The sequence below is a fragment of the Mobula hypostoma genome, chromosome 5, assembly GCF_963921235.1.
Source record: "Mobula hypostoma chromosome 5, sMobHyp1.1, whole genome shotgun sequence".
Lineage (NCBI taxonomy): Eukaryota > Metazoa > Chordata > Chondrichthyes > Myliobatiformes > Myliobatidae > Mobula > Mobula hypostoma.
Window position 1 is genome coordinate 4,893,264 of NC_086101.1, and position 26,762 is coordinate 4,920,025.

At 45.9% G+C, this 26,762-nt stretch overlaps 1 protein-coding gene across 1 annotated transcript in view; it reads left to right on the plus strand.

The window, feature by feature from the left end:
• Window positions 1-25,688, plus strand: part of atf6b (activating transcription factor 6 beta) — a 156,080-nt gene extending 130,392 nt beyond the window's left edge. Inside the window, exons 13-16 of the mRNA XM_063047913.1 lie at window positions 8,020-8,087; window positions 12,450-12,561; window positions 16,995-17,079; window positions 20,542-25,688. Coding sequence (XP_062903983.1) covers window positions 8,020-8,087; window positions 12,450-12,561; window positions 16,995-17,079; window positions 20,542-20,804 — 528 coding nt within the window. The 3' untranslated portion in view covers window positions 20,805-25,688. The remainder of the gene's footprint in view (window positions 1-8,019; window positions 8,088-12,449; window positions 12,562-16,994; window positions 17,080-20,541) is intronic.
• The last annotated feature ends 1,074 nt before the right edge of the window (window positions 25,689-26,762 follow it).

Below are 26,762 nucleotides of genomic sequence, written 5' to 3' on the forward strand. Positions count from 1 at the left end.
AATTCCTTGGGGCTTTCCTTAATCCTGCTCACCAAGACCTTCTCATGTCCCCTTCTGGTTCTCCTAATTTCATTCTTGTGGTCCTTTCTGCTACCCTTATAAATTTCTAGATCTCTATCATTACTTAGTGTTTTGAACCTTTTGTAAGTTTTTCTTCTTGACTAGATTTTCAACTGCCTTTGTACACCACGGTTCCAGTACCCTACCATCTTCTCCATGTCTCATTGGAATGTACCTATGCAGAACGTTCCCCTCAACATTTGTCACATTTCTGCAGTACATTTCTCTGAGAATATCTGTTCCCAATTTATGCTTCCAAGTTCCTTCCTGATAGCTTCATATTTTCCCCTTACTCCAATTAAACATTTTCCTAACTTGTCTATTCTTATCCCTCTCCAATGCAATGGTAAAGGAGATAGAATTGTGATCACTATCTCCAAAATACTGTTACACTGAGAGACCTGACACCTGACCAGATTCATTTCCCAATACCAGATCAAGTACAGCCTCTCCTCTTGTAGGCTTATCTATGTATTTTGTCAGGAAACCTTCCTGAACACACCTAACAACTCCACCCCACCTAAACCCCTTGCTCTTGGGAGATGCCAATCAGCATTGGGGAAATTAAAATCCCCCATCACAACAACCCTGTTATTACTGCACTGTTCCAGAATTTGTCTCCCTATCCGCTCCTCAATGTTACTATTGGGTGGTCTATAAAAACACACCCAGTAGAGTTATTCACCCCTTCCTGTTCCTAAATTCCACCCACAGAGACTCAGTAGACAATTCCTCCATGACTTCCTCCGTTTCTGCAGCCATGACACTATCTCTGATCGACAGTGCCACGTCCCCACCTCTTTTGCCTCCCTCCCTGTCCTTTCTGAAACATCTAAACCACTCCTACTAACCAAGAACCTATCAACCTCCACTTTAAATATACTCAATGACTTGGGCTCCACAGCCATCTGTGTCAATGAATTCCACAGATTCACCACCCTCTGGCTAAATAAATTCCTCCTCCCCTCTGTCCTAAATGGGCGTCCCTCAATTCTGGGGTTGCCACTGTTCAATCAAAAATTCATTGGACTGCAGTAGTATCCATCCCCCCACTGAGTATATTGTATAAAGATTTAAAGGTGAGCTTTATTCATCACACTTGTATCGAAGCATACAGTAAACTCATGACTTGGATGGGGAAATGGAATGGTGGGTTGGTGATGGTGTGCATAGTAAGTTACAACAGGGCATTGACAGGATGCAGAGCTGGACTGAGGTGGCAGATGGAGTTCAGTCTGGAGATGTGTGAAGAGATGCACTTCAGAAGTTTGAACTTGAAGGCAGAATACGAGGTTACTACTTGATAGGCAGAATACTAGTTGATAGGGTGGTTAAGAAAGTAAATGGTGTGTTGACCTTCATTAGTCGGGGGATTGAGTTAAAGAGCAGTGATGTAATTGTAGCCCCCCCCGGCAAGCCTCAGGGTCGCTCGGCTCGCTGTCGTCTAGGGAAACAGCCCTCGGCCCCGCTAAACTGGGTAATTAGTTTGTGTGGATGCTGTGTGATGTACCCCACCCCGCCCAAATAACAGATAATACACCAGATACGATTAAATGATTTACAGTTTACAGATATTACTGAAGCTATACAATTAATAGAGAATAAAATATATTCAGGAAAATAAAAGGCTCCACACTTATCAAAGTTCAATCTCTTCGTTGCCAAACAGTTGGAGCTCAGGACCCTTCTTCACTCTGCGACCCCTCGGACCACCTCTACCGGCCGCCTGGGACCAACAATGGTGGTCAACCAGACGCTCCACAGGAGTCCGTCTCCTCACCCTGGACCTCGGACTCCTGCTCGGGGTCCGACCCCGTTAGCAGACTCACAGCACGTTGTCCATCCTCTCTCTCTCTCGCTCCCGCCTTCTCCCCAAAACCCCGCGCATACAATATCTTACAGACACACCAAAAGCATAACAACTATCCCAATTGGTTCGTAACACCTTCTTACGTGATCCAAACAAACTGCTAGCGGGAGGACTTCCTCAGCAGTTAACATAACAAAGAAGCCATTTTACTTAGACTACACAGTGACCAAAAAAAAGAAACCCCTTACATAATGTTGCAGCTCTATAAAACCCTGGTTAGACCAGACGGAATATGCATTCAGTTCTGGTGGCCTCATTCTGGGAAGGATGTGGAAGCTTTAGAGAGGGTGCTGAGGAGATTTCCCAGGATGCTGGCTGGATTAGAGAGTGTGTTTCTGCTTTTCTCTTTCCTCTCCCCCTTTGATCTAGCTGCTGATCTGATCTACTAGGTGGCTCACAGGAAACTTTTATTGCACCACTAATAGAACATTGAAAAGAACAGTATAGACCTTACGGGCCGCCATGTTGTGCCAACACTTTAACCTACTCTGAGATCAATCTGATCCTTCTCTCCATTTTCCGATCATGAGTCTAAGGGTCTCTCAAATGGCCCTGGTGTATCTACCTGTACCACCACCCCTGGCAGCACGTTATACACACCTACTGCACTCTATGTAAAAGAAAAAAAACCTGCCTCTAACATTCCACCCCCCACCCCCATTATACTTTCCTCCGGTCACCATAAAATGAAGCCCCCTCGTACCATTTCCGTCTCTGGCTGTCCACTCTATTTGAATCATTTCATACACCTCTATCAAGTCAGCTCGCATCCTCCTTAACCGTAAGGAGAAAAGCCCTAGCTCACTCAGCCTCTCCTCATAAGACAGCATCCTGGTGCAGTAGATCTCTTCTGCACCTTCTATAAAGCTTCCACATCCTTCCTACGATGAGGCGACACAATGTTGGATGTATTCACAGTATTGAATACAATGCTGCAGAAATTGTTTACAATATGCCAGTTATTTTGAGGCTTGAACCATTGTTGTCATATCAGGGTACTGTTTTGTTGTCAGATCAGGGTACTGTTTTAGTTAGAGATGCAGCATGGAACAGGCCCACTGCTGATGGGTGCCAGCCAGCAACCCATTGACCTTAACCATAGCCTAATGGTCAACAATGACCAATTCACATTGTTGCCATGACGGCGTGCTAGGGCAATGGCATCAACACGGGCGAAGTAACAGGCTCAATAAACTGATTAGAAAGGCTGGCACTGTTATAGGAGTCAAATGGACACACTGAAGACTGTGGTAGAACAAAGGACCCTACGGAAAATCCTGGCAATTCTGGACAATATTTCTCACCCTCTGCATGCCACCTTGGCTGAACAAAGGAGCACTTTTAGTAAAAGACTAAGACAACTGCTCTGCTCCAAAGAGTGCTATATGAGGTCATTCTTACCCTTGGCCATTAGACTCTATAATGAGTCAATCTATAGCCCCTCCTGTTAGACTGTTTGAGGCAACTTACTTTTTATTCTTTCTTACTTTTTAATATTTGTATATCTGTGCCCTTGTAATGTACTGTGCACTGTGACATTGTTATTTCTTGTGGGATCAATACATTATCTATCTATCTAACCAGTCCTGCTTTGGACTGTGGGAGGAAACCAGAGCACCCAGAGAGAAAGAAAACAGGCGCACGCATGCACGCACACGCACGCCTCTTCTCCAGGGCACCGCTGCTCAATACACGAGGACATGGCTTTACGGTAAGGGCTGGGAAGTTCAAGGGGGATAATAGAGGAAGGTCTTTTACTCAGAGTGGTTGGTGCGTGGAATGCACTGCCTGAGTCAGTGGTGGAGGCAGATACACTAGTGAAGTTTAAGAGACTACTGGACAGGTATATGGAGGAATTTAAGGTGGGGGCTTATATGGGAAGCAGGGTTTGAGGGTCTGCACAACATTGTGGGCCGAAGGACCTGTACTGTGCTGTACTATTCTATGTTTTATATTCTAACTCATGTGCACACAGGCACACACGCCTACGCGCACGTACGTACACAGGCACGCAGACACACACACCACCCTGCCCCACCGAGGACACCGTAACTGAACTGCACATCTCATTCAAACTTATTGAATATTTGAAAGGTCTGGAAAGAGTGGATGTGGGGAACTTGGTTCTTATAGTGGGTCTAGGTCCAGAGAGTACAGTCTCAGAATAGAGGGACGTCCAATCTGTGGAATTCATTGCCACAGACAGCTGTAGAGGCCAGGTCATTGAGTATTATTTAAAGCAGAGGTGGATGGGTTCTTGGTTAGTCAGGTACTGGGAGAAGGCAGGAGAATGGGGTTGAGAGGGATAGTATTACCCATGATGGAATGGTCGGGCAGACTCAATAGGCTGAATGGCCAAATTCTGCTCTCGTGTCTCGTGATCTGACAGATTGAACTCCGCCACCCTGAGAACAAGAAGGCAGATTACTATTTGAATCAGGTTAGGAAAAGGGGAAGTATAATGAGATCTGGGTGTCCTTGTTCATCAGTCACTGAAAGCAAGCATGCAGGTACAGCAGGCAGTGAAGAAAGCTAATGGCATGTTGGCCTTCATAACAAGGGGAGTTGAGTATATGAGCAAAGAGGTTCTTCTGCAATTGTACTGGGCCCTAGTGAGACCCCACCTTGAATATTGTGTACAGTTTTGGTCTCTAAATTTGAGGAAGGACATTCTTGCTGTGGAGGGAGTGCAGCGTAGGTTCACTGGGTTAATTCCAGGGATGGTGGGAATGTCATATGTTGAAAGATTGGAGCGACTGGGCTTGTATACACTGGAATTTAGAAGGATGAGAGGGGATCTGAATGAAACGTACAAGATTATTAAGGGATTGGACACGCTAGAGGCAGGAAACATGTTCCCGATGTTGGTGGAGTCCATAACCAGAGGCCACAGTTTAAGAATAAGGTGTAGACCATTTAGAATGGAGTTGAGGAAAAACTTTTTCACACAGAGGGTTGTGGATCTGTGGAATGCTCTGCCTGAGAAGGCAGTGGAGGCCAATTCTCTGGATTCTTTCAAGAAAGAGTTAGATAGAGCTCTTAAAGATAGTGGAGTCAAGGGATATGGGAAGAAGGCAGGAACAGGGTACAGATTGTGGATGATCAGCCATGATCACAGTGAATGGCGGTGCTGGCTCGAAGGGCCGAATGGCCTACTCCTGTACCTATTGTCTATTGACCACTACGCTGCATAGCGCCAAACCAAACGGAGAGGTACTGGCTCATTAATGAAGCCGGTAAACAAAAGAGCTTTTTGGAATTGTTGGCGCTCTTCATAAGGATGTAACAAGCCCTCTGACCTACGCTGCGACACAGGACTAATCTGATCACAGCCTCAACTTCACTTTCCTGGCTGCTTAACATAACAGCTTGACTTTCCTTTTGTCCAAAGATCGGCCTATCCCAACACTACCTGGGCAAAGTCTGATGTCTAAACCAATTTCTGCTGTGTATAGTGTTCAAAGGGCAAGGGAGGTAGATGAAGGAATTACCTCATCCTACCTGTGATTTTCACAGCTGGTATGCTGTTTCTAAAAGTGGCTTTGAAAATGTTTTCTAAGTCCATGTTAGAACCTTCCAGAGTAATTTACAGCCACTGAGAGTGTCACTGTAGTAACATAAGCAACATACCCCGTTTGACCGTCCAGAGGTTGTTCACGAGAACGGTTCCGGGAATGAAAAGGTTAATGCGCCAGGAGTGTTTGGCTCTGGGCCTGTACTCGTTGCGGTTTACAAGACTGAGGGGAATGATGTCATTGAAACCTATTAAATATAGAATGGCCCAGACAGAGTGGGTGTGGAGAGGTTGTTTCCTACAGTGAGGGAGTCTAGGATCAGCGGGTACAGCCTCAGAATAGAGGGACGTCTTTTTAGAACGGATGAGGAGGAGTTTCTTCGGCAAGAGAGTGGTGAATCTGTGGAATTGGCTGTGGAGGTCAAGCCACTGGGTATAGTTAAAGCGGATATTGATAGGTTCTTGATTAGTCAGGGTCTCAAAGCTTACGGAGAGAAGGCTGGAGAATGAGGTTGAGGGGGATAATAAATCAGCCATGATGGAATGGCGGAGCAGACTCGATGGGCTGAATGGCCTAATTCTGCTCCTACGTCTTACACTGTTACATAGAACAAAGGGACTACAACCAGATCACGTCGTTTTACTGACCTGCTTGAGAGTTAAATGTTGGTTCTTCGGAATACGGAGCAGAGCTCCCCGGAGAATTAGAATCAGATTGAATATCACTGACGTGCTGCAAAACTTGTAGCTCTGTGTAGTCGTACAGCTCAAAAACATAAAAATCTACAGATTACAAAAATAATTAAATGGTGCAGCATAAGGAGCTGTTCGTGAATTGTTGAACTGCAGGCCTGGAGACAGACTTTCTCATGGGTGCGTGGCTGTGAGGGAGGGAAGGGACTTGTTTTGCTGTTGCTTCTATTGTCTGACCAAACATTGTGGACGTGCTGTGTTGGCACCTGAATGTAAGGTGACACTTGGCACGCTAACCCCAACACATCCTGAGTCATCGGTTAATAACACAAACTCTGTGTTTAACTAAATGCATGGGAAAGTCAATAGGTGCTGGAAATCTAGAGCAATACACGCAAAATGTTGGAGAAACACGGCAGGACGGGCAGCGTCTAAGGAAACAAGTCAACGGTGAATGATTTGGGTCGAGACCCTTCATCAGGACTGGAAAGGAAGAGAGAAGGCGCCAGAGGGAAAATGTGGGGTGAAGGGGAAGGAGGAGAGAAGGTGATAGGTGAAGCCTGGCAGGTGGGAAAGGTAAACGGCTGGAGAAGCAGGAGTCTGACAGGAGAGGAGAGTGAACTAAGAGGAGGTAATAAATTGCAGGTTTCGATGTATGAATCTGAACTCAGGCTGCTGCCAACCCGTGTGACATTATCTTGTTAATGTCCGCCTTTGACAGCTGATGGGATCCTGATTTATTTGAAAAGCACTCTCAGTACCACACTGGAGTGTCAGAAGGCTCTCTGTACCAATCTCTGCATCTATTGTATGTAATAAAATGGGAGTCCAAAATGAGAGCAACGCAGGTAGTGTTCATAGACCATTCTAATGGCAGAGGGGAAGAAGCTGTTCCTAAATCACCGAGTGTAGGTCTTCAGGCCCCTGTACCTCCTCTCTGACGGTAGCAATGAGAAGAGGGCATGTCCCGAGTGGTGGGGGTCCTAAATGATGGGTGCCATCTTTTCGAAGCATTGCCTTTTGAAGACATCCTCGATGCTGGGGAGGCTAGAGCCCTTGTTGGAGCTGGCTGAATTTACAACCCAGTGCAGCTTTTTCCGATCCTGTGCACTATTGCCTCCGTACCAGACGGTGATTCGGCCAGTTAGGATGCTCTCCACGGTACACCTGTAGAAATTAGCTAGTCTTTGGTAACATACCAAGTCCCAAACTCCTAATGAAATAATAGCCACTGGCTTGTGTTCTTCATATTGGCATCAATTTTTGTAAGGTTCCTTATTCAGAATTTCTGGAGGTACTGGCCACCCACTAGGCCTGGTGCTTGCCCTGCATTGAGTTGTTAATGGAGAACCACAGCACAGAAACAGCCTCTTGGCATTGTATTATCCTACGAATTGCAGATTTTCTCTTGTTTGTGATTCTAGTATCCCATCGCCCCACACCTGGGCCACAGCTCTCCATACCTCTCCTATCCATGTACCTAGTCAAGTTTCTCTTAAATGTTGGAATGAAGCCCACGTCTGCCACTTCCACTGGCAGCTCGTGCCACACTCTCACCACCTTCTAAGTGAAGAAGTTCCCCCTCATTACCCCTTAAACATTTCACCTTTCACAGTTAACCCATGACCTCTAGTTCGGGTGTCGGCTCTTGTGCGTCACAAGATGGCGGCACAGACGGTCACAGCAGCCTCTCTGGCTCCAATCCACAGTGAAGTTTCTTGTCCGGTTCATCTCTTCTATGATTGAAAAACACTGCGGATCATAAAAGAAAAACTTGAACTTGTATGCCGGGGTGAACTGAAGCAGTCATTTCAGTCTGGGCGTGTTTGAGTGCCTTGGGGAGGAGGGCTGACTTTGATGTTAATTGTGTTCTCCTTGGCAGCGGTCGCAGCAGCGGAGAATCAACCTGCCACGCTTTATTCCAGCGCAGCCTGCCGACACAGACACCAGGTGAGTGGTGGCCGACTGGGACCGTGGTTACGCTGCACACTGCGGCAACTATTAATGCTGTACCAACACCCCTTACCTTATCAATGTGGCTTCTTCTAATGCAAAGCAACCCCACTGAGGAGAGATAAATGGTTAAGATTTGAGATGTTGTGATGATTAGATTTTCATACTTGAGAGATGAAAGGTGCTTATCTTCAAAACTGCCTGAAGTGGTGATGGTGTAGGGTTGCCAGTAAAAGTCCTCAGCCCAAATACATCAATATTGACTTCAGTAGAAACTAATTTTACAACACGGAACAGGACCACGCAGTACAGGCCTTTCGGCCCACAATGTCATGCTGGCCCTTTAATCTTAAGATAAATCTGACTCTTCCCTCCCACATAGACCCATTTTTCTATCATATATGTACCTATCTAAGAGTCTGTTAAATGTCTCCAGTGTATCTTCATCTACCATCACCCCTGGCAGGGCGTTCCACGTACTCACCACTCTCTGTGCTTAAAACCAAACAAACTTGCCTCTGACATCCCCCCCCCACACTTTCCGCCAATCACTTTATTACGCCCCCTTGAATTAGTTATTTCTGTCCTGGGGTTAAAAGAAGTCCAAACCCCTCTATCAAGTCACCCCTCACCCTCTTTCTCCCCACAGTGTAAAGCTTGTAGGTTGTTCAACCTTTCTTATGAGACCGTAAGTCATAGGAGCAGAATTAGGCCATTCAGCCCATCAAGCCTGCTCTGCCATTCCGTCATGGCTGATCCCACACACCTGCCTTCTCGCCATAACCTTTGATGCGCTGACTGATCAGGAAACTATTCGTGGTCTTGGCCTCCAAAGCTGTCTGTGGCAGAGCATTCCACAGTTTCACTACTCTCTGGCTAAAAAAAATTCCTTCATACCTCTGTTGTAAAGGGTTTCCCCTTGAAGCTGTGCCCTCTAGTTCTGGACACACCCACCATAGGAAACATCCTCTCCATATCCACCCCATCGAGTCCTTTTTTCAATGAGATCCACCCCCAGCCGCATCCTTCTAAATTCCGATGAGTACAGGCCCAAAGCTGCTAAACAGTCCTCGTATGTTAACCCCATCATTTTCAGAATCATCCTTGTGAATCTCCTCTGGACTCTGTCCAATGACAACACATCCTTTCTGAGATAAGGGGCCCAAAACTGTTGACAATACTCCAAGTGCGGCCTGACTAGTGACTTATAAAGGCTGAGCATTATCTCCTTGCTTTTATATTCTATTCCCCTTGAGATGAATGCCAACATTGCATTTGCCTTCTTTACCGCTGACTCAACCTGTGAATTGACCTTCTGGGAGTCTTGCACGAGGACTGTTTAGTCCCTCTGCACCTCTGGTGTTTGAATTTTCTCCCCATTTAGATAATAGTCTGCACTTCTAATCCTTTTACCAAGATGCGTTATCATACATTTCCCAACACCGTATTCCATCTGCACAATTTTGCCTGTTCTACCAATTTGTCTGTCCTGCAATCGCACTGCTTCCTCAGCACTACCTACCTCTCCACCTGTCCTTGTATCATGTGCAAACTTTGCCACAATTATCATCAATTCCGTTATCTAAATCATTGACAAACAATGTGAAAAGTAGTTGTCCTATTGCTGACCCCTGAGGAACACCACTTGTCCCTGGCAGGCAACCAGAAAAAGCCCCTTTTATTCCCACTCGCTGCCTCCTGCCTGTCGGCCATTGCTCTATCCATGCCAAAATGCCATTGAATTTTAGTTTGTTAAGCAGTCTCATGTGGCACCTTATCAAATTCCTTCTGAAGGTCCAAGTAAATGACATTAATTGCTTCTCCTTTGTCCACCCTGCTTGTTACTTTCTCGAAGAACTCTTAACAGATTTGTCAGGCAAGATTTCCCTTTACAGAAACCATGCTGACTTATTTTATCATTAGTCTCCCAGTGTTCTGAAACCTCATCCTTAATAGCAGACTCCAACACTTCCCCAGCTACTGAGGTTAGGCTAACTGGCCTATAATTTCCTTTCTTTTGCCTTCCTCCCTTCTTAAAGAGTGGAGTGAAATTTGCAATTTTCCAGTCCTCTGGGACCATGCCAGAATCAAGTGATTCTTGAAAGATCATGACCATTGCATTCGTTATCTCTTCAGCAACCTCTCTCAGGACTTTGGGATGTAGTCCATCTGACCCAGGGGACTTAGCCATCTTAAGTCCTTTGAGGTTGCCTAGCCCTTTTTCCTTAGTAATAGCAATGGCACTCACTCCTGTTCCCTGACCCTCACAGACCTCTGCCACACTGCTAGTGTCTTCCACAGTGAAGACTGATGCAAGGTACCCATTAAATTCATCTGCCATTTCTTTGTGCCCCATTACTACCTCACTAGCATCGTTTTCCAGTGGTCCAATATCAACTCTCACCTCCCTTCTACGCTTTATGTTACTGAATAAACTTTTAGTATCCTGCTTTATATTATTGGCTAGTTTGCCCTCGTGTTTCATCTTTTCCCTTCCTATGGCTTTTTAGTTACCTTTTGTTGGATTTTAAAAACTTCCCAATCATCTAGCTTTCCTTGTCAGCCACAGTTGCCTACCCCTGCCATTTGAGAACAATTTCTTCTGTGGGACATTCTACGCCTTGTGAACTATTCCCAGAAACTTCAGCCACCTCTGCTCTGCCGCTGCCTTCCCTAGTATCCTCCTCCAATCCACCTGGGCAAGTTCCTCTTTCATGCCTCTGTAATTCCCTTTATTCCATTGCAATACTGATGCATGTGACTTGTGCTTCTCCCTCTCAAATTGCAGTATGAATTCAATCATATTATGATCACTGCCTCATGAGGGTACCTTTACATTAAGCTCCTGAATAAAATCTGGATTATTACACACAACACCCAATATAAGAGAGCCTGTAAAAAGCCATCTCATAGATATTCAAGAAATTCCCTCTCTTGTGATCCAACACCAACCTGATTTTCCCAATCCCCTTGCATATTGAAGTCCCCATTATAGATGTGACATTACCCTTATTACATGCCCTTTCCAGCTCCCTTTGCAATCTCAACCCCGCATCTTGGCTGCTATTTGCAGATCTATGTATGATTCCCATAATAGTTTTTTTAAACTTGCGGTTTCTTAACTCCACCCACAAAGATTCGACGTTCTCCGACCCTATGTCACCTCTTCCTAAAGATGTAATTCCATCTCTTACCAACAGATCCACACCACCGCCTATGCCCTCCTGTCTGTCCTTTCAGTACGAAGTATGTCCTTTGATACTGAGCTCTCACTGTGACCTTCTTTCAGCCACGACCCAATAATGCTCACAATGTCATACTGACCAATTTCTAATTGTGCCACGAGCTCCAAATGCTACGCGCATTTAAATACAGCGCCTTGAGTTCTACATTCATCACCTTTTTGAATTTTGCCTCAGTCTGCATTTGTACCAAATGGTTGGCTTGTCCTTCCTTACATTCATGTTACACCCATCATCTACTTGTAAACCTGCTGGCTCATCCTGAGCTCTATCATCCTGGTTCCCATCTCCCTGCCATATTAATTTAAACCACTCCCAACAGCACTATCAAACCTGCCTGCAAGGATACTGGTCCCCCTCCGATTCAAGTGCAACCCTTCCCTTCTGTACAGGCATATCGGCCCCAGAAGTGGTCCCAATGATCCAGAAATCGGAATCCCTGCCCCCTGCCCGATTCTTCAGCCATGCATTTATCTGCCACCTCATTCAATTCCTATCCTCACTGTCGTGTGGCACAGGCAGCAATGCCAAGATTACCACCCTCGAGGTCCTGGTTTTCAGCTTCCTTCCTAACTGCCTGTATTCTGTTTTCAGGACCCCCTCCCTTTTCCTACTTGTGTCGATGGTACCAATTTGTACCACAACTTCTGGCTGCTCACCCTCCCTTTTCAGGATATTGTGGACGTGTTCAGAAACATCGCAGACCTTGACAGAGAGGTACCGTCTAGCGGAGTGGTCATCGTATATGCAATGAAGAGGATGGCAGCACTTGGGAGGCAAACTAACAACTGTTTCTTTTTCACATCAACAGAATCACCCATCTATCCCCCCAACTTTAGTGTCCCCTATTACTGTTCTCATCCTCTTCGTTGCATATACGATGACCGCTCCGCTAGACGGTGCCTCCCTTTTATGGAATCTGGGTTTTTCAAGCTCCACTCTGGACTTGTGCAGGATCATGAGACATGATCTCTAATCTAGGTCTCTCCTTTGTGCCCTCTCTTAAGCTTCCACATCCTTCCAGTAATGAGGTGACTGGAACTGAGAGCATGCGGAATGCCCTTCATCCTTCCTGTGGACTGTGTCCCATTACCTCATTGTTCTTCTTGCTGAACAGGTTGACCTCCAGTCAGCTGCAGGTGTACCAGAGCCCAGAGCAGAGTTACTACGATTTCATGGACGCTATCGACAGGAGGGAAGACACCTTCTACGTGGTTTCTTTCCGAAGGGTAACTATTCTGGGGTTCTGTCATTCAAATGAAAACTCAAATCAGAAACAGTCTCAGCAAATAAAAGCTGTGCACAAATTGAACTTCCAACTGATACTTTCTGGCTGGTGAAGTCAATCACTGGGAGTGGGACATTCAGACTCTGTCCCGTGAAACTACAGATAATGGATGAATGTTTCCTGCTATTGTTAGAGATCCCCATCGTGTAATGCACAGTTCACAGACCTGGTCAGTTGTATCCTGATGGAGCTGTCCCACAACACTGCAGCACAAGGGATACATTCTGGGTGTTCGAGTTTGTGCTTAGAGGCTTGTAGAGCAAACATCAGTACTGAATATTCAAAGGAGTTTGCTAGTTGGGATTTGCTACCATTGTAAAAATATACTTCCGTAAATTTACCTGAGTACATTCAGCATCAGCTTTAACGTCACTGACATATGTCGTGAAACTAGTTGGTCTGTGGCAGCAGTACATGGCAATAATAAAAAACTATAAATTATAATGAGAAAAATATATATACAGGTAATTAAATTAAGAAAGTAGTGCAAAAAGAGAACAAAAAATAGTGAAGTAATGTTCATGGATTCATTGTCCATTCAGAAATCTGATAGCGGGAGGGAAGAAGCTGTTCCTGAAATGTTGAGTTGGGTCTTCAGGCTCCTTTACCTGCTCCCTGACAGTAGCAATGACAGGAAGGCATGTTCTGGGTGCTTAATGATGGATGACATTTTCTTGAGGGATTACCTTTTGAAGGTGTCCTCAAAGCCGAGGAGGCTAGTCCCTATACTCTATACCCCATCAGGAAGGCCTCAAAGCTCTCCACTTCCTTCTCAGTAAAAGAACCAACCAGTCCCCCTCCAACTCCACCCTCCTCCATCTGGCAGAACTGGCCCTCACCCTCAACCGTTTTTGTGTTGGCTCCTCCCACTTTCTCCAGACTCAAGGGGTAGCTAAGGGCACCCACGTGGGCCCAGCTATGTCTGCCTCTTCGTTAGCTGTGTAGAACAGTCCATGTTCCAGGCCTTCCCAGGTAATGCTGCCCAGCTCTTCCTCTGCTACATTGATGACTGTATTGGTGTTGCTTCATGCACCCATGCTGAGCTCGTCAATTTCATCAACTTTGCCTCTAACTTCCACTATGCCCTTAAATTCACTTGGTCCATTTCTGACACATTGACCTCTCTGTCTCCATCTCTGGAGACAAACTGTTAACCAACATCTTTTATAACTACCAATTTCCATGGTTATCTTAACTATACGTCTTCCCATGCTATCTCCTGTAAAAATGCCATTTCCGTTTCTCAGTTCCTTTGCCTCCACTGCATCTGTTCTTAGGATGTGGCTTTCTTTTCCAGGAAATCAGAGATGTCCTCCTCCTTCAAAGAACGGGTCTTTCCCTTCCTCCACTATTGATGCTGCCCTGACCTACATCTCCTCCATTTCCCAAGCATTCTCTGTGATTCCATCTTCCCATCACTTTACCTGTGACAGTTCATTTTGTCCTTGCCTACCAACCCATGAGCCTCTGCATTCAACACATCATCCACCATCTCCAAAGGGATTCTCTGCAACTGTAAGATAAAAGGGATCTTACCACTAAACATATCTTTACCTCCCCACCTTCTCTGCTTTCCACAGTGATTTAGATTTAGATTATGAAGACACGCAGTCCTTTTTTGTTGTCATTTAGTAATGCATGCATTAAGAAATGATACAATATTTCCTCCGGTGTGATATCACAAAACATAGGACAGACCAAGACTGAAAAAAAACTAACAAAGCCACATAATTATAACGTATAGTTACAACAGTGCAACAATACCATAACTTGATGAAGAAGTCCATGAGCACAGTAAAAAGTTCAAAGTCTCTCAAATGTCCCACATCTCACGCAGATGGGAGAAGGAAGAAAAACTCTCCCTGCCATGCCGACCACGGTCCGACTCTGAGTCATCCGAAAACTTCGAGCTCTGATCAGCTCTCCGACACCGAGTACTGAGCGCCATCTCTATCCGAACGATTCGACCTCCATCTCGGTCGCCAACAGCAGACAAAGCCAGGGATTTTGAGGCCTTCCCTCCAAAAGATTCCCGAACACGCAGTAACAACAGCAGTGAACTGGCGTTTCAGAAATTTTTTCAGATGTTCCTCTGTGCTTTCACGTCCGTCTCCATCAAATCAGAATTATCCACAGCCCCTATTTAACGGATACGATATCATTTTTCACCGGAGGGCTGCACACACGCGGCGCGCTGCTCTCTCTTCTCCCGCTTGTATCACTCCCTCCCTAACTCCCTTGTCCATTTGTCCCTCCCCACTGACCTTCCTCCGGGCACTTATCCCTGCAACTGGCCTAAGCAATACACCTTCTCATTCACCTCCTCCATCACCTCCATTCAGGTCTTCAAACAGTCCTTCCAGGTGAGATGCTGGTTGACCTGCAAATCTGCTGGGGTCACCTGTTTCCAGTGCTCACAGCGTGGCCTCCTCCACAGTGGTGAGACCCATCCCTAAATGGGGGACTGCTTCGTCGAACACCTCTGCTCCATCTGCCACAAGCAGAAATGTCCAGTGGCCAAATGTTTTAATTCCCATTCCCACTCCGACATCTCGTTCCATGTACCAAGATGAGGCCGCCCTCGGGGTGGAGAAGCAACACCTTGTGTTCCATCTGGGTAGTCTCCAACCGTGTATATTGATTTCTCCTTATGGTAAAATTAAATCTTCCCTCCCCCTCTATTCCCCACTCTAGCCTCTTACCTCTTCTCACCTGTCTCCCTCCCTCTGGTCTCCTACTCTTTCCTTTCTCCTGTGGACCATTCTCCTTTCCTATCTGCTTTCTTCTCTTCCAGCCCTTCGTCCCACCTGGCTTCACCTGTCACCTTCAAGCTCCCCTCTCCTTTTTATTCTGGTATCTTCCCCATTCCTTTTCAGTCCTGAAGAAAGGTCATGGCCTGTTTATTCATTTCCATAGATGCTGCCTGACCTGCTGAGTTCCTCCAGCATTTCCTGTGTGTTGCTGGGGAGGTTTGTACCTGTGATGGAGCTGGCTGAATTTACAACTTTCTGCAGCTTGTTCCGACCCTGTGCAGTGCTGCATCCATAACAAACAGTGATGCAATCAGTTAGAATGCTCTCCGTAGTACATCTGTGGAAATCTGCACGAGCCTTTGGAGATGTACCAAGTCTCCTCAACTCCTGATGAAATATCGCCGCTGTCGTGCCTTCTTGTAATTGCATCAATATACTGGGCCCAGGACAGATCATCAGAGATGTTGTCACCCAGGAACGTGAAACTGCTCACCCTTTCCACTTCTGATCCCTCAATGAGGATTGGAGTGTGTTCCCTCGACTTCCCCTTTGTAAAGTCCACAATCAATTCCATGGTCTTACGGATGCTGAGAGCCAGGTTGTTGCTGCAACACCACTCAACCAGCAGATTTATCTTGCTCCTGTACGCCTCCTTGTCAGCATCGGAAATTCTGCCAAGAATAGTCATGTCATCGGCAAATTTATAGATGGCATTTGAGCTGTGCCTAGCCATGGGTGTAGAGAGAGCAGAGAAGTGAGCCAAGCACTATCCTTGAGATACACCAGTGTTGACTGTCAGTTAGGAGCAAATGTTATTTCCAACCTGCACAGACCGTGGTCTTCTGGTGAGGAAGTCTTACAGGGGAAGGGACAGAGACCCAGGTTTTGGAGCTTGTTGATTAGAATTGAGGGTATGATTGGGTTGAACACTGAGCCTGATATAGGTATTGCTATTGTCCGGGTAATCCAAGGATAAGGTGGAGAGCCGATGAGATTGTATTTACTGTAGACTTTGTGGCGATAGACAATTTGCAGTGGGACATTGAGCCTGTTCATCCTGCTCTTCGTGGGCGCTGCTATGATTATCGCCCTTTCGAAACAGCTGGGAACCTCTGACTGCAGCAGAGAGAGATTGAAAATGTCCTTTAGCACACCTGCCGTTTGGTTGGCACAGGTTTTCAAGGTACGTCATCATGAGAGTTCACCCTCTGACGTCGGCCTCTGAGACAGAGATCACAGAGTCACCAGGGATTCACACAGATGTAGTTTGATTCTCCCTTTCAAAGAGTGCATAACTCACCTGGGCGTAAAGCATCATGATTATAGGACAGGAGTTTGAATTATGGTTACTGAATTATCATTATCTTAGTGTTGAAGAAGCATAAAACATCATGTCGGAGAGAGGGGTTCTGTTGAATTCTCCTGGATACTCTCTCTCTCTACTGGAGGTTTGATGTGAGAATAAAGATCTCTATATTTCCCAGTTACAGATTCCATCTAACCCAGTTTTAGTGGTCCACAACACTTGTCACAACCTACCCAGCATGTTCAGTTTCTTCGTGTGTTGTTGGTGTGATCAGGCGGTCTCTTACATCCTCATTTTGTACTCTCCTCTCTGCAGGACCATCTGCTGTTGCCTGCCATCAGTCACAACAAGACCAACCGGCCAAAGATGTCCCTGGTCATGCCAGCTATGCCAGTCAATGGTATGCATTTTGCCCTGCTCTGGACACCCCACCTTGTGCATCATTTTAAAGCGGGGCTGAATATCAGCTTATCTGTGGCTAATATGTGGTGAATATGGCTGACTCGAGGGGCATAACTTAATTTCTATGAAGGGCTGGTTAGAGGAGTATTGTGTTCAGTTCTGATCACCTCAATAAAGTATGACTATGACTTATAGGAAGGATGTGGACGCTTTAGAGAGGGTGCAGAGGAGCTTTACCAGGATCCAAGAGCTTATCTTATGATAGGTTAAGGAATCCAAGGCTTTTCTCTTTGGAATGAGGGAGGATCGGAGGTGACTTGATAGAGGTGTACAAGATGATGAGGCATACATCGAGTGAACAAGCGGAGATGTTTTCCCCAGGAAATCACAAATACGATGATCATAATTTTACAGTGATTGGAGGAACGTGCAGGGGGATGTCAGAGGTCGTTTTTCTATACAGAGAGTGCTGGGTGTGTGGAACGCACTGCTGAGGGTGATGTGAGAGGCAGGTGCCTTACGGATATTTAAGAGATAATTAGAAATATTTAAGATATTTCTCAGAAAGAAAAATGGAGGACGATATAGGAGGGAAGAGTTAGATTGATCAGAATCAGGTTTAATATCACTGGCATATGACATGAAATTTATTAATTTTGTTGCGGCAGGAATAGAGGTGAAAAACAGTGAATTACAGTAAGTATATACAGTTGCAAGAAAAAGTTTGTGAACCCTTTGCAGTTACCTGATTTTCTGCATTACTCATAAAATGTGGTCTGATCTTCATCTCAGTCACAATAATAGACAAACACAATCTGCTTAAACTAATAACACGCAGACAGTTGTACTACTACTCATCAATACTGAGTGCACCATTTAAACAATCACAGCCTAGGTTCAAAACGTATGTGAGCCTCTGGGGTAATGCTTTCTACAAAAGCTATTTGGAATCAGGTGTTCCAATCAGTGAGATGAGATTGGAGGTGTGGGTTGTAGAGGTGCCCTGATCTAAATATATAAAAAAAAAGACCCACTAAGTCGGTTACTGACAGAGCTTTTTTCAAAAAGTATTTGATTATGTACACCGTGCCCCGACGAAAATGGCTTTCAGAGGGCCCTGGAAGAAGAATCGTAGTGATGCATGAAGCTGCAAAAGGCTAGAAAAGCAATTCTGAAGACCTGACTACAGTAAAAGAAATTATCTACAAATGGAGGGAACCCAGTACTGTTGCTACTCTCCCTAGGAATATCCTGCAAAGATTGCACCAAAAGCACAATGTGCCATGCTGAAGGAGGTGATAAAGAACCCAAGGATAACAGTAATAGACCTGCAGAAATCTCTAGAACTTGCTAAGGTCTCTTTTCATGTGTCCACTATAAGAAAAACACTGAACAAGAATGGTTTTTCATGGAAGGACACCACAGAGGAAATCACTACTCTCCAATCAAAACATTGCTGCTCATCTGAAGTTCGCAAAAGATTACCTGGATGTTCCATAACACTTCTAGGACAATGGTCTGTGGACAGATGAGACAAAAGTTGAAGTTTTTGGCAGAAATGCCACCTCTATTTTGGAAGAAAAAGGCACTGCACACCAGCACTAAAACCTCATCCCAACAGTGAAGCTTGGTGGAAGAAGCATCATGGTTTGGGGCTGCTTTGTCGTCTCAGGGCCCGGACAGCTTGCAAATATTGAGAGAACAATGAATTCAATATTGTATCAAGACATTTTACAGAACAATATCAGGGTATTGGTCCGTCACCTGAAGCTTAATAGAAGTTGGATGATGTAAGAAGACAATGGTCCAAAACACAAGAGCAAATCACCAAAGGAATAGTTTAAAATGAAGAAAACTTACGATTTGGAATGGCCAAGTCAGACTTCAGACCTTAACCCTGAGATGCTGTGGAATGAGCTGAAGTGGGCTGTTCATGCAAGGTGTTCCAGAAATATTGATGAACTGAAACAGTGGAGGATTGGTCTAAAGTTCCTCCTCACCATCACACAAGTCTGATCAGCAGCTACAGGAAACGTTTGGTGGAGGTTATTGCTGCTAAAGGAGGTTCTACCGAAAAGGATCTCTTACTTTCCTGGTACATTTGAAGAATAAACTCTTCACGCCGGGTACAGGTATCGATTCTAACTGAAGTTTCAATTACAAACTCTGCCATCTTCTTCAGGGATGATGCCTGGGCCGTATCTAGCCAGGTGGTGCTTATACCACTGTATTCTGCTCCTCCTGACTGATTAGTCCTCATCTAATCAGCTTTCCACTCTCCCACCCTTTTTTGCAATGGAATTCCAGTTCTTATGTAGACCATAAGACAAAGGAGCAGAAGTAGGCCATTCGGCTCATCGAGTCTGCTCCGCCATTTTATCATGAGCTGATCCATTCTCCTATTTAGTCCCACTCCCCCGCCTTCTCACCATAACCTTTGATGCCCTGGCTACTCAGATACCTATCAATCTCTGCCTTAAATACACCCAATGACTTGGCCTCCACTGCTGCCCGTGGCAACAAATTCCATAGATTCACCACCCTCTGACTAATCTGTGCAATACGAAAAGGGGAAAAAATTGTTGTAAGTAAATAAATAAGCAACAAATAGCAAGAACGTGAAATAAAGAGTACTTGAAAGTGTGTCGGTTGGTGAGGAAACCGTTCATTGTTGGGGTGAGTGAAGTTGTCCTCTCTGGTTGAAGAGTCTGATAAGTGTTTCTGAACCTGGTGGTGTGAGTCCTGAGGCTCCTGTATCTTCTGCCTGATGGTGCCAGCGAGGGGAAGCGTGTTCTGGGTGGTGGGGGTCCCTGCTGTCCTGTGCCCATGCTCTGTAGTTGTGCTACACAGTGCACTTACAAGATAAGGAGACAGAAGAGACGGCAGGTACTGGAATCTGCAGCAAGAAACAATCTGCTAGAGGAGGTCGGGCAGCAGTCTGGACGAGAGAGCATGACTTGTGAGGGTAGGTTGAACAAACTGGGGCTTTTCTCTTTGGAGAGAAGGAGGATGAGAGGTGACTTGATCGGGTGCCCAAGATGATAAGAGATACAGATGGAATGAACAGTCAGAAGACTTTTTCCCCAGAGCTGAAATGGCTAATATAAGAGGGCATAATTTTAAAGTGATTGGAGGAAATTATAGGGGGGCTGTCAGGGGTTTCTTTTTTACACAGAGAGTGGTGAGTGCATGAAACGAGCTGCTAAGGTTGGTAGTAGAGGCAGATACATTAAGGGCATTTAAGAGACTCCAAGATAAACACGTGGATGACAGAAAAATGGAGGGTTATGTGGGAGGGAAGGGTTAAATTGATCTCAGAGTTGGTTAAAAGGTTGGCACAGCATTGTGGGCTGAAGGGCCTGTGCTGGGCGAAGTTCTATGTTCTTTGATGATGTACCTGCGTTTTGAAAGTGTGCATTCAGTGTCTGATGGTATGGTACGTGTGCCCCCCCCCCTCCAGAGAGCCTGTACAACACGACGCAGGGTTACGAGGTGATGATGCAGATCGACTGTGAGGTGATGGACACCAAGATCATCCAGATTAAGAGCTCCTCTGTGCCGCCCTCCCTCCGCCAGCCCCAGGACAACAGGACCAGCTCCTTCCACTCCCACAGCGGAGCCGGCAGGCCACCCAACCCAGGCGGGCTTCAGCCGCGTCCGCAGACGGTCACCGCGCCCAGCAGCAAGGACCCCCTCTTCCTTTCCACAGAAGGCGAAGTGTAGCGGTGGAAGCCTCTGACTCTCCTTGAAACAAACTTATTCGGGGTGGTGGGGGTGGGGGCCTGAGGTTTTCTCTTCGTTGTTTTCTCCGCACCTTCTTCCCTTACAGCCCCCGGCAACTCTGCTTTCCGCCGCCTTTTACGGGCAATAGTGGGTGCTGGGTGGATAGGATTGTGTTTGGAGGCTACAAAGGGAAAGGCCTCCCAGCACCTTCTGGTGTTGGGGCCTCACGCTTCTGAACTGTGGCCAGCAGTGCCGCCTTGCCACCCGGAAGGCTGGTCCTTGTATGAACCCTGGGGGGGGGGGGGTTGAGGTGGGGTGGGGCAGGACGACAAACATTCCATCGACTTTGCACTAATTTCAGCTAATTCCATCGGCATTTGACTGTGAAGAAGTTCTGCTTGGAGAGAAGCAATTTCAGGGAGAGAAAGCCCAGCACTGTTTTATTGGACGTGAGGGAATTGACAGCTGGGGAAAGTTGTCATCCTGCCCCATCACATGTATTCAGTTCTGTGCACTGTACAGCGGTTGTGACCACGTTGGTGTGGTCATCTGGAGCGTACGTTGTATTCACAGGGTTGGGTTTCGGTTCACAGGGTTACAGAGTGGAACAGAAATACCAGTGCAGTCCCAGCACCCACACGCTTTGTAGAATTCCAAAGTACTGCGAAGGTGACGGCTGGAATCGTCACTTCTACACTTGCAAAGATTCCAAGTTATGACACGGGCCCAGCTGATCCGGCACAGGAGAACTGGACAGGTTTACTGAGCTGATCTGCACAGCAGGAAGTCTGGTCAAATTACAGTGGATTCCAATTCATTGGGACACATCAGGACCAAGTACATTTTGTCCCATTAAGCAGCTGCCCCTATTAACTGATGTTTCATGGAAATAGTTAAAAAGACGAACTACAGTTTATCTGAGTAACAAATTGTGTATTTAAATGAAATACAGAACAAATCAGAACACTATCAATAGCACTACAGTACTTAAAAAAAACTGTATTAGTTCCTAATAGTTATCGACAGAGGAATTCATCCAGTGTACACAGCCGTGTTCTTTTTATTAAGTGTAAATGTACAAAATCAGCACAGACACCTGGTTCAGATAATGGGCTGCCTTCATATAATGCTTTCGATCAATGCATCCTCCAAATCTTCATTTTCATTGTTGATGCCTTCAAATTCTTCATAGTTCCTAACTTGTTGAAGTAGTGAAATTGTTTCATTTTCATGCCATGACTTTTCTGGCATCTCCAAGCCTGAAAGCTTGAAACCACAGTGAGCAAGACTGTTCAGTGACAGTCTCCTGCCCCCGTTTAGTGGCCTGGTGTCCCAAATAATTTGTCAGAGCGTGAAAGGTTATGGAGAGAAGGCAAGAGATTGGGGTTGAGAGAGAAATGGTTTAGCGGTGATGAAATGGCAGAGCAGACTCGATGGGCTGAATGGCCTAATTCTGCTCCTATGTCTTATGGTCAAATAAACGTGGGGAAAAGCGGGCTATTTTCTTGATTAGTTTTTGTTCTTTAAGAGTTGTCCCAAATAATTGGCTGCCCTGATTAACAAATGGCCCAATTAACTGGAATCCACTGTATTCAATTTCATTAAATATATCCTGTCCAGGCACAGTCAACAAGTTCATATTGGTCCCAGTTTAATTGTCTTGAAATACTTACTCACTTTAGAGGAGTTGTTCATAAAAACCTATTGAAGTGTGTTTGCAGTTTTGTGACTATGGAGCAGAGGATAGAGGTTTCACTGTCGACATGCTCGACTTTTATCATGTAGACCTGCTCATTGGGGGGTGTGTGTGTGCGTGCGTGCATTATCTTTTGTACAGCTCATGTTGTATTTTAATATTATGTTTTTGTCTTTTAATTTCGAATCAAGAGTTCCTGACTGCAGTGCTAAGTTTGGGGCAAAGCCTTCTCTACAATAAGGTCACTAGGCTGAAAATTGGACCTGTTCCATAGGGCTATTGTCAAAATTGCTGGCACAGCCCAGCTCTAAAAGACAAAGAAGGGAGAAAGACGAGCAGCTGTGTCCTTCCAAAGTGTAGAATCGCTGCCAAGTTGCAATTTCACTCGAGTTGTCAGTGAGCAGGGTGAATGTGTAACAAAAACGCCAACTTGTTAATCAGCCTTGCTGTCTCTCTGTATATATGCTGAAATTTGTGATTTTTTAAAATTGTGTAATTTATTATTTAACCATGTGTCTTTGTGCAGTGTTCAGGCTTGGTTTTGCAGAGTTGAAGGACAGTCTGACCTAGAGATGTGCCAAGTCCCTCTGCCCACGTTTAGCCCTTCCACTTCAAGTTCAGGTTTATCGTCATCTGACTCTACGGACGATATATACAACCAAATGGAACGATGTTACTGTTCAGTAGTGTTTTGTAGTCATAGAAAAGACCAACAGGACAAGAAATTGGTTGGAGCCAGAGTGGCTGCTGGGTCCATGTGGGTTACCATCTTGTCCTCAGTAGGAATCTCCCCTGCCCTCACCATCTGTACTGCGCATAACCTTTCTTACCCCCCCCCTTCCCACAGACCACAGCCACCTCCTCCCCACCACACCCCTCCCTCTTAGATTCCTCTTGGCTGGCAGCAGACAGAAGTCATTTACCACCTGAGCCCATTCACTCATCCAGCTACGTTACATCTGGAGTAACAAGGAGCTGGAGGAACTCTATGGAGATGAGTAAACAGTCGACGTTTCATGCCGAGATCCGTCATCAGGATTGGATCGGACTGGCTTCTGCCACCTTCCTTTCCAGTCCTGATGAACGGAGGGTCTGAGCCCGAAACATCGACCGTTTATTCCTCTCCATAGATGCTGCCTGACCTGCCGAGTTCCTCCAACATTTTGTGTCTTTATCTAATTTCTGTAACCAAGACAATCTTGTTTTTCTTTTAAGTATTCAGTGCTATTTGGAGTTTAATCTACAGAAAGTCCAACGCTTGTCCTACCTGGGTGACTGGAGATGTTGGGGCCTGTTCTCCTTTGAATGAGCGAAATAGAGGATTGGGACACTCCAAATAAGGGGTACTACTGAGGAGAGGCCCTTCTTAACTCAGGCAATAAATCTTTAGCATTCTCTCTACCCCAGAGAGGCAACGTCTAACACTGATGTTAATAGGTAGCTGAACTCAGAGTTGAAAGATTGGGGTATCTAGCAGGAAGTGGAGGCACAGCATCAGTTGTAACCTCATTACTAATACCACAAGACGTAGGAACAAATTAGGCCATTCAGCCCATTGAGTCTGCTCTACCACTCCATCATGGCTGATATATTATCTCTGTCAACTCCATTCTCCCGCCTTCTCCCAGTACCTGACTACGAACCTATCCACCTCTGCTTTAAATATACCCAGCAACTTGGCCTCCACAGCTGTCTACAGCAATGAATTCCACAACCCTATGGCAAAAGAAATTCCTCCTCATCTCTGTTCTAAATGGACACCCCTCTGTTCTGAGGCTGTGCCCTGTGCTCCACATCCACTCTATCGAGGCCATAGAAACCATAGAAACTACAGCACAGAAACAGGCCTTTTGGCTCTTGGCTGTGCCGAACCATTTTCTGCCTAGTCCCACTGACCTGCACATGGACCATATCCCTCCATACACCTCCCATCTATGTATCTGTCCAATTTATTCTTAAATGTTAAAAAAGAACCTGCATTTACCACCTTGTCTGGCAGCTCATTCCATACTCCCACCACTCTCTGTGTGAAGAAGCCCCCACTAATGTTCCTTTTAAACTATTCCCCCCTCACCCTTAACCCAAGTCCTCTGGTTTTTTTCTCCCCTTGCCTCAGTGGAAAAAGCCTGCTTGCATTCACTCTATCTATACCCATCATAATTTTATATACCTCTATCAAATCTCCCCTCATTCTTCTACGCTCCAGGGAATAGAGTCCTAATTATTCTGTAACTGAGTTTCTCAAGTCCCGGCAACATCCTTGTAAACTTTCTCTGCACTCTTTCAACCTTATTTATATCTTTCCTGTAATTTGGTGACCAAAACTGAACACAATACTCCAGATTCGGCCTCACCAATGCCTTATATAACCTTATCATAACATTCCAGCTCTTATACTCAATACTTTGATTAATAAAGGCCAATGTACCAAAAGGCCGTTCAGTATTTACATGGCAGAGCAGGCTCGGGGGGCCAAATGACCACTGCCTGCCCCTTGGGTTTTCCAGGTCCCAGGGCCGTGTCATGGTGTGGTGATCCTTCTCCCTGTCTTCAGTAGGTAGCTCGGTGAGAAGAAAACAGAGGCCCCTCAGTGTAACAACCGAGGGAGGTGGATCAAAGTCCATCACGGTGCCTTTCGGACTGTTTGTAGTAGTAGTAGTCATACTTTATTGATCCCGGGGAATGACCCACCCTGTGAAAGTCTAACCAAACTCTGCTGAGCAATGTCGGGGCTCTCTCTGATGACTGGATGTTCGAGTAGGAATGACCACAGATCTCCACAATCACATCCACCCTTTCTCTGACATGAGTCTAATCCAGGCTTGTTCCTGACATGTCTGTTGCTGAATGAAAGAGCAGAGTAAATGACTCAACTGTAGCCCTTGAGCTAACTTTGAAGAAATGCTATCAATGCACTTAAAACATAGAACATTACAGGCCCTTCAGCCCGCAATATTCTGCTGTTCTTTTTCCCCCTGGCATGGCCCTCCATTTCTCTATCATCCATGTGCCTTTCTAAGAATCTCTGAAATGTCCCGAATGTATCTGTACCACCACCCCAGCAGGCTGTTCCATGTAAAGAACGCACCCCTGACATCCCCTCCCCGCCCAGTACTTTCCTCCAGTCACCTGAAAATCATACCCCCCCCCCGGGCATATTAGCCATTTCTGCCCTGGGAAAGTTGTAGTTTTCCTTGTCCCCTACCCTCCACAATCCGCGTGTTGGGGAGTACTTATTGGACCTTTTGAAAGCAGAGCTTGATAGCTTCTTGATTAGTCAGGGCCTCAAAGGTTACAGGGAGAAGGCCAAAGAATGGGGTTGAGAGGAATAATAAATCAGCCACGGTGAAATAGCAGAGCAGGCTCGATGGACTGAATGGCCTATTTCTGCTCCTATATCTTAGTCTTGTAGTCTTAGCTTGACATCCCCTGTGAAAGATTGTGTTTCCTTCTTTTCCCACTCCACCAGTTAACTCCTTCGATCATCTTTGTCACCTGAGTCCTTCCCCATTGGAAGGGATGACAGGCCTGGAATGAATGAATGTTTCTTCCACACCTTGCGGCGCATCAGGTGGGAACCTTGCCGTTCTGTTTAGCATTTGCCCATTGCTAGTTCGACGCTCAGCCCTCAGCCCAGCGCGGATGGAGAGCTTGCGAGTGCCACTGACTGCCGGCCATCCACACATGGAGTGAGAGGAGAGTAAATACCCAGTCCAGTCATAAACACAGATTCTACAGATGCTGGAAATCCAGACTGACACATGCAAAATGCTGGAGGAATACGCAGTCGACGTGTGACCTTGTATCAGGACTCCACAGATGCTACTTGGCCTGCTGAGTTCCTCCGGCATTTAGCGTGTGTTCCCCCAGTCTCAGTCGCTGATTCATTGCTGTTTACACAGTGGGCATAGAAGTGTAGATCTGGCCAGCTGAAATGAGGGGAGTCCAAAGAATGAGACTGTGAGTCCTGTTCCTTACTCAGGCCGACCCCGAACAGAGGGCGGTCCTGATGTTTGTTGCTGAAGTGTGACGAGTTCCCCTGCGACAGCAGTAAGGTGGTCGGTGCTCTTCATACCAGCGGGGTCGGTTGCGACTGAACTTTACAAAGGAGAAGGGTGGTGGATGCGGTTGCATTGGGGGTAAGTGTGTCGGTGAGGGAGAGGTAGCCATGACCAGCTGTTCCTGACTGACTCTATGCAACGATCTGTTATGTTGGGATTTGTTTTTTTTAAATCTGCATTAATTGTGTTTATTGTATTGTT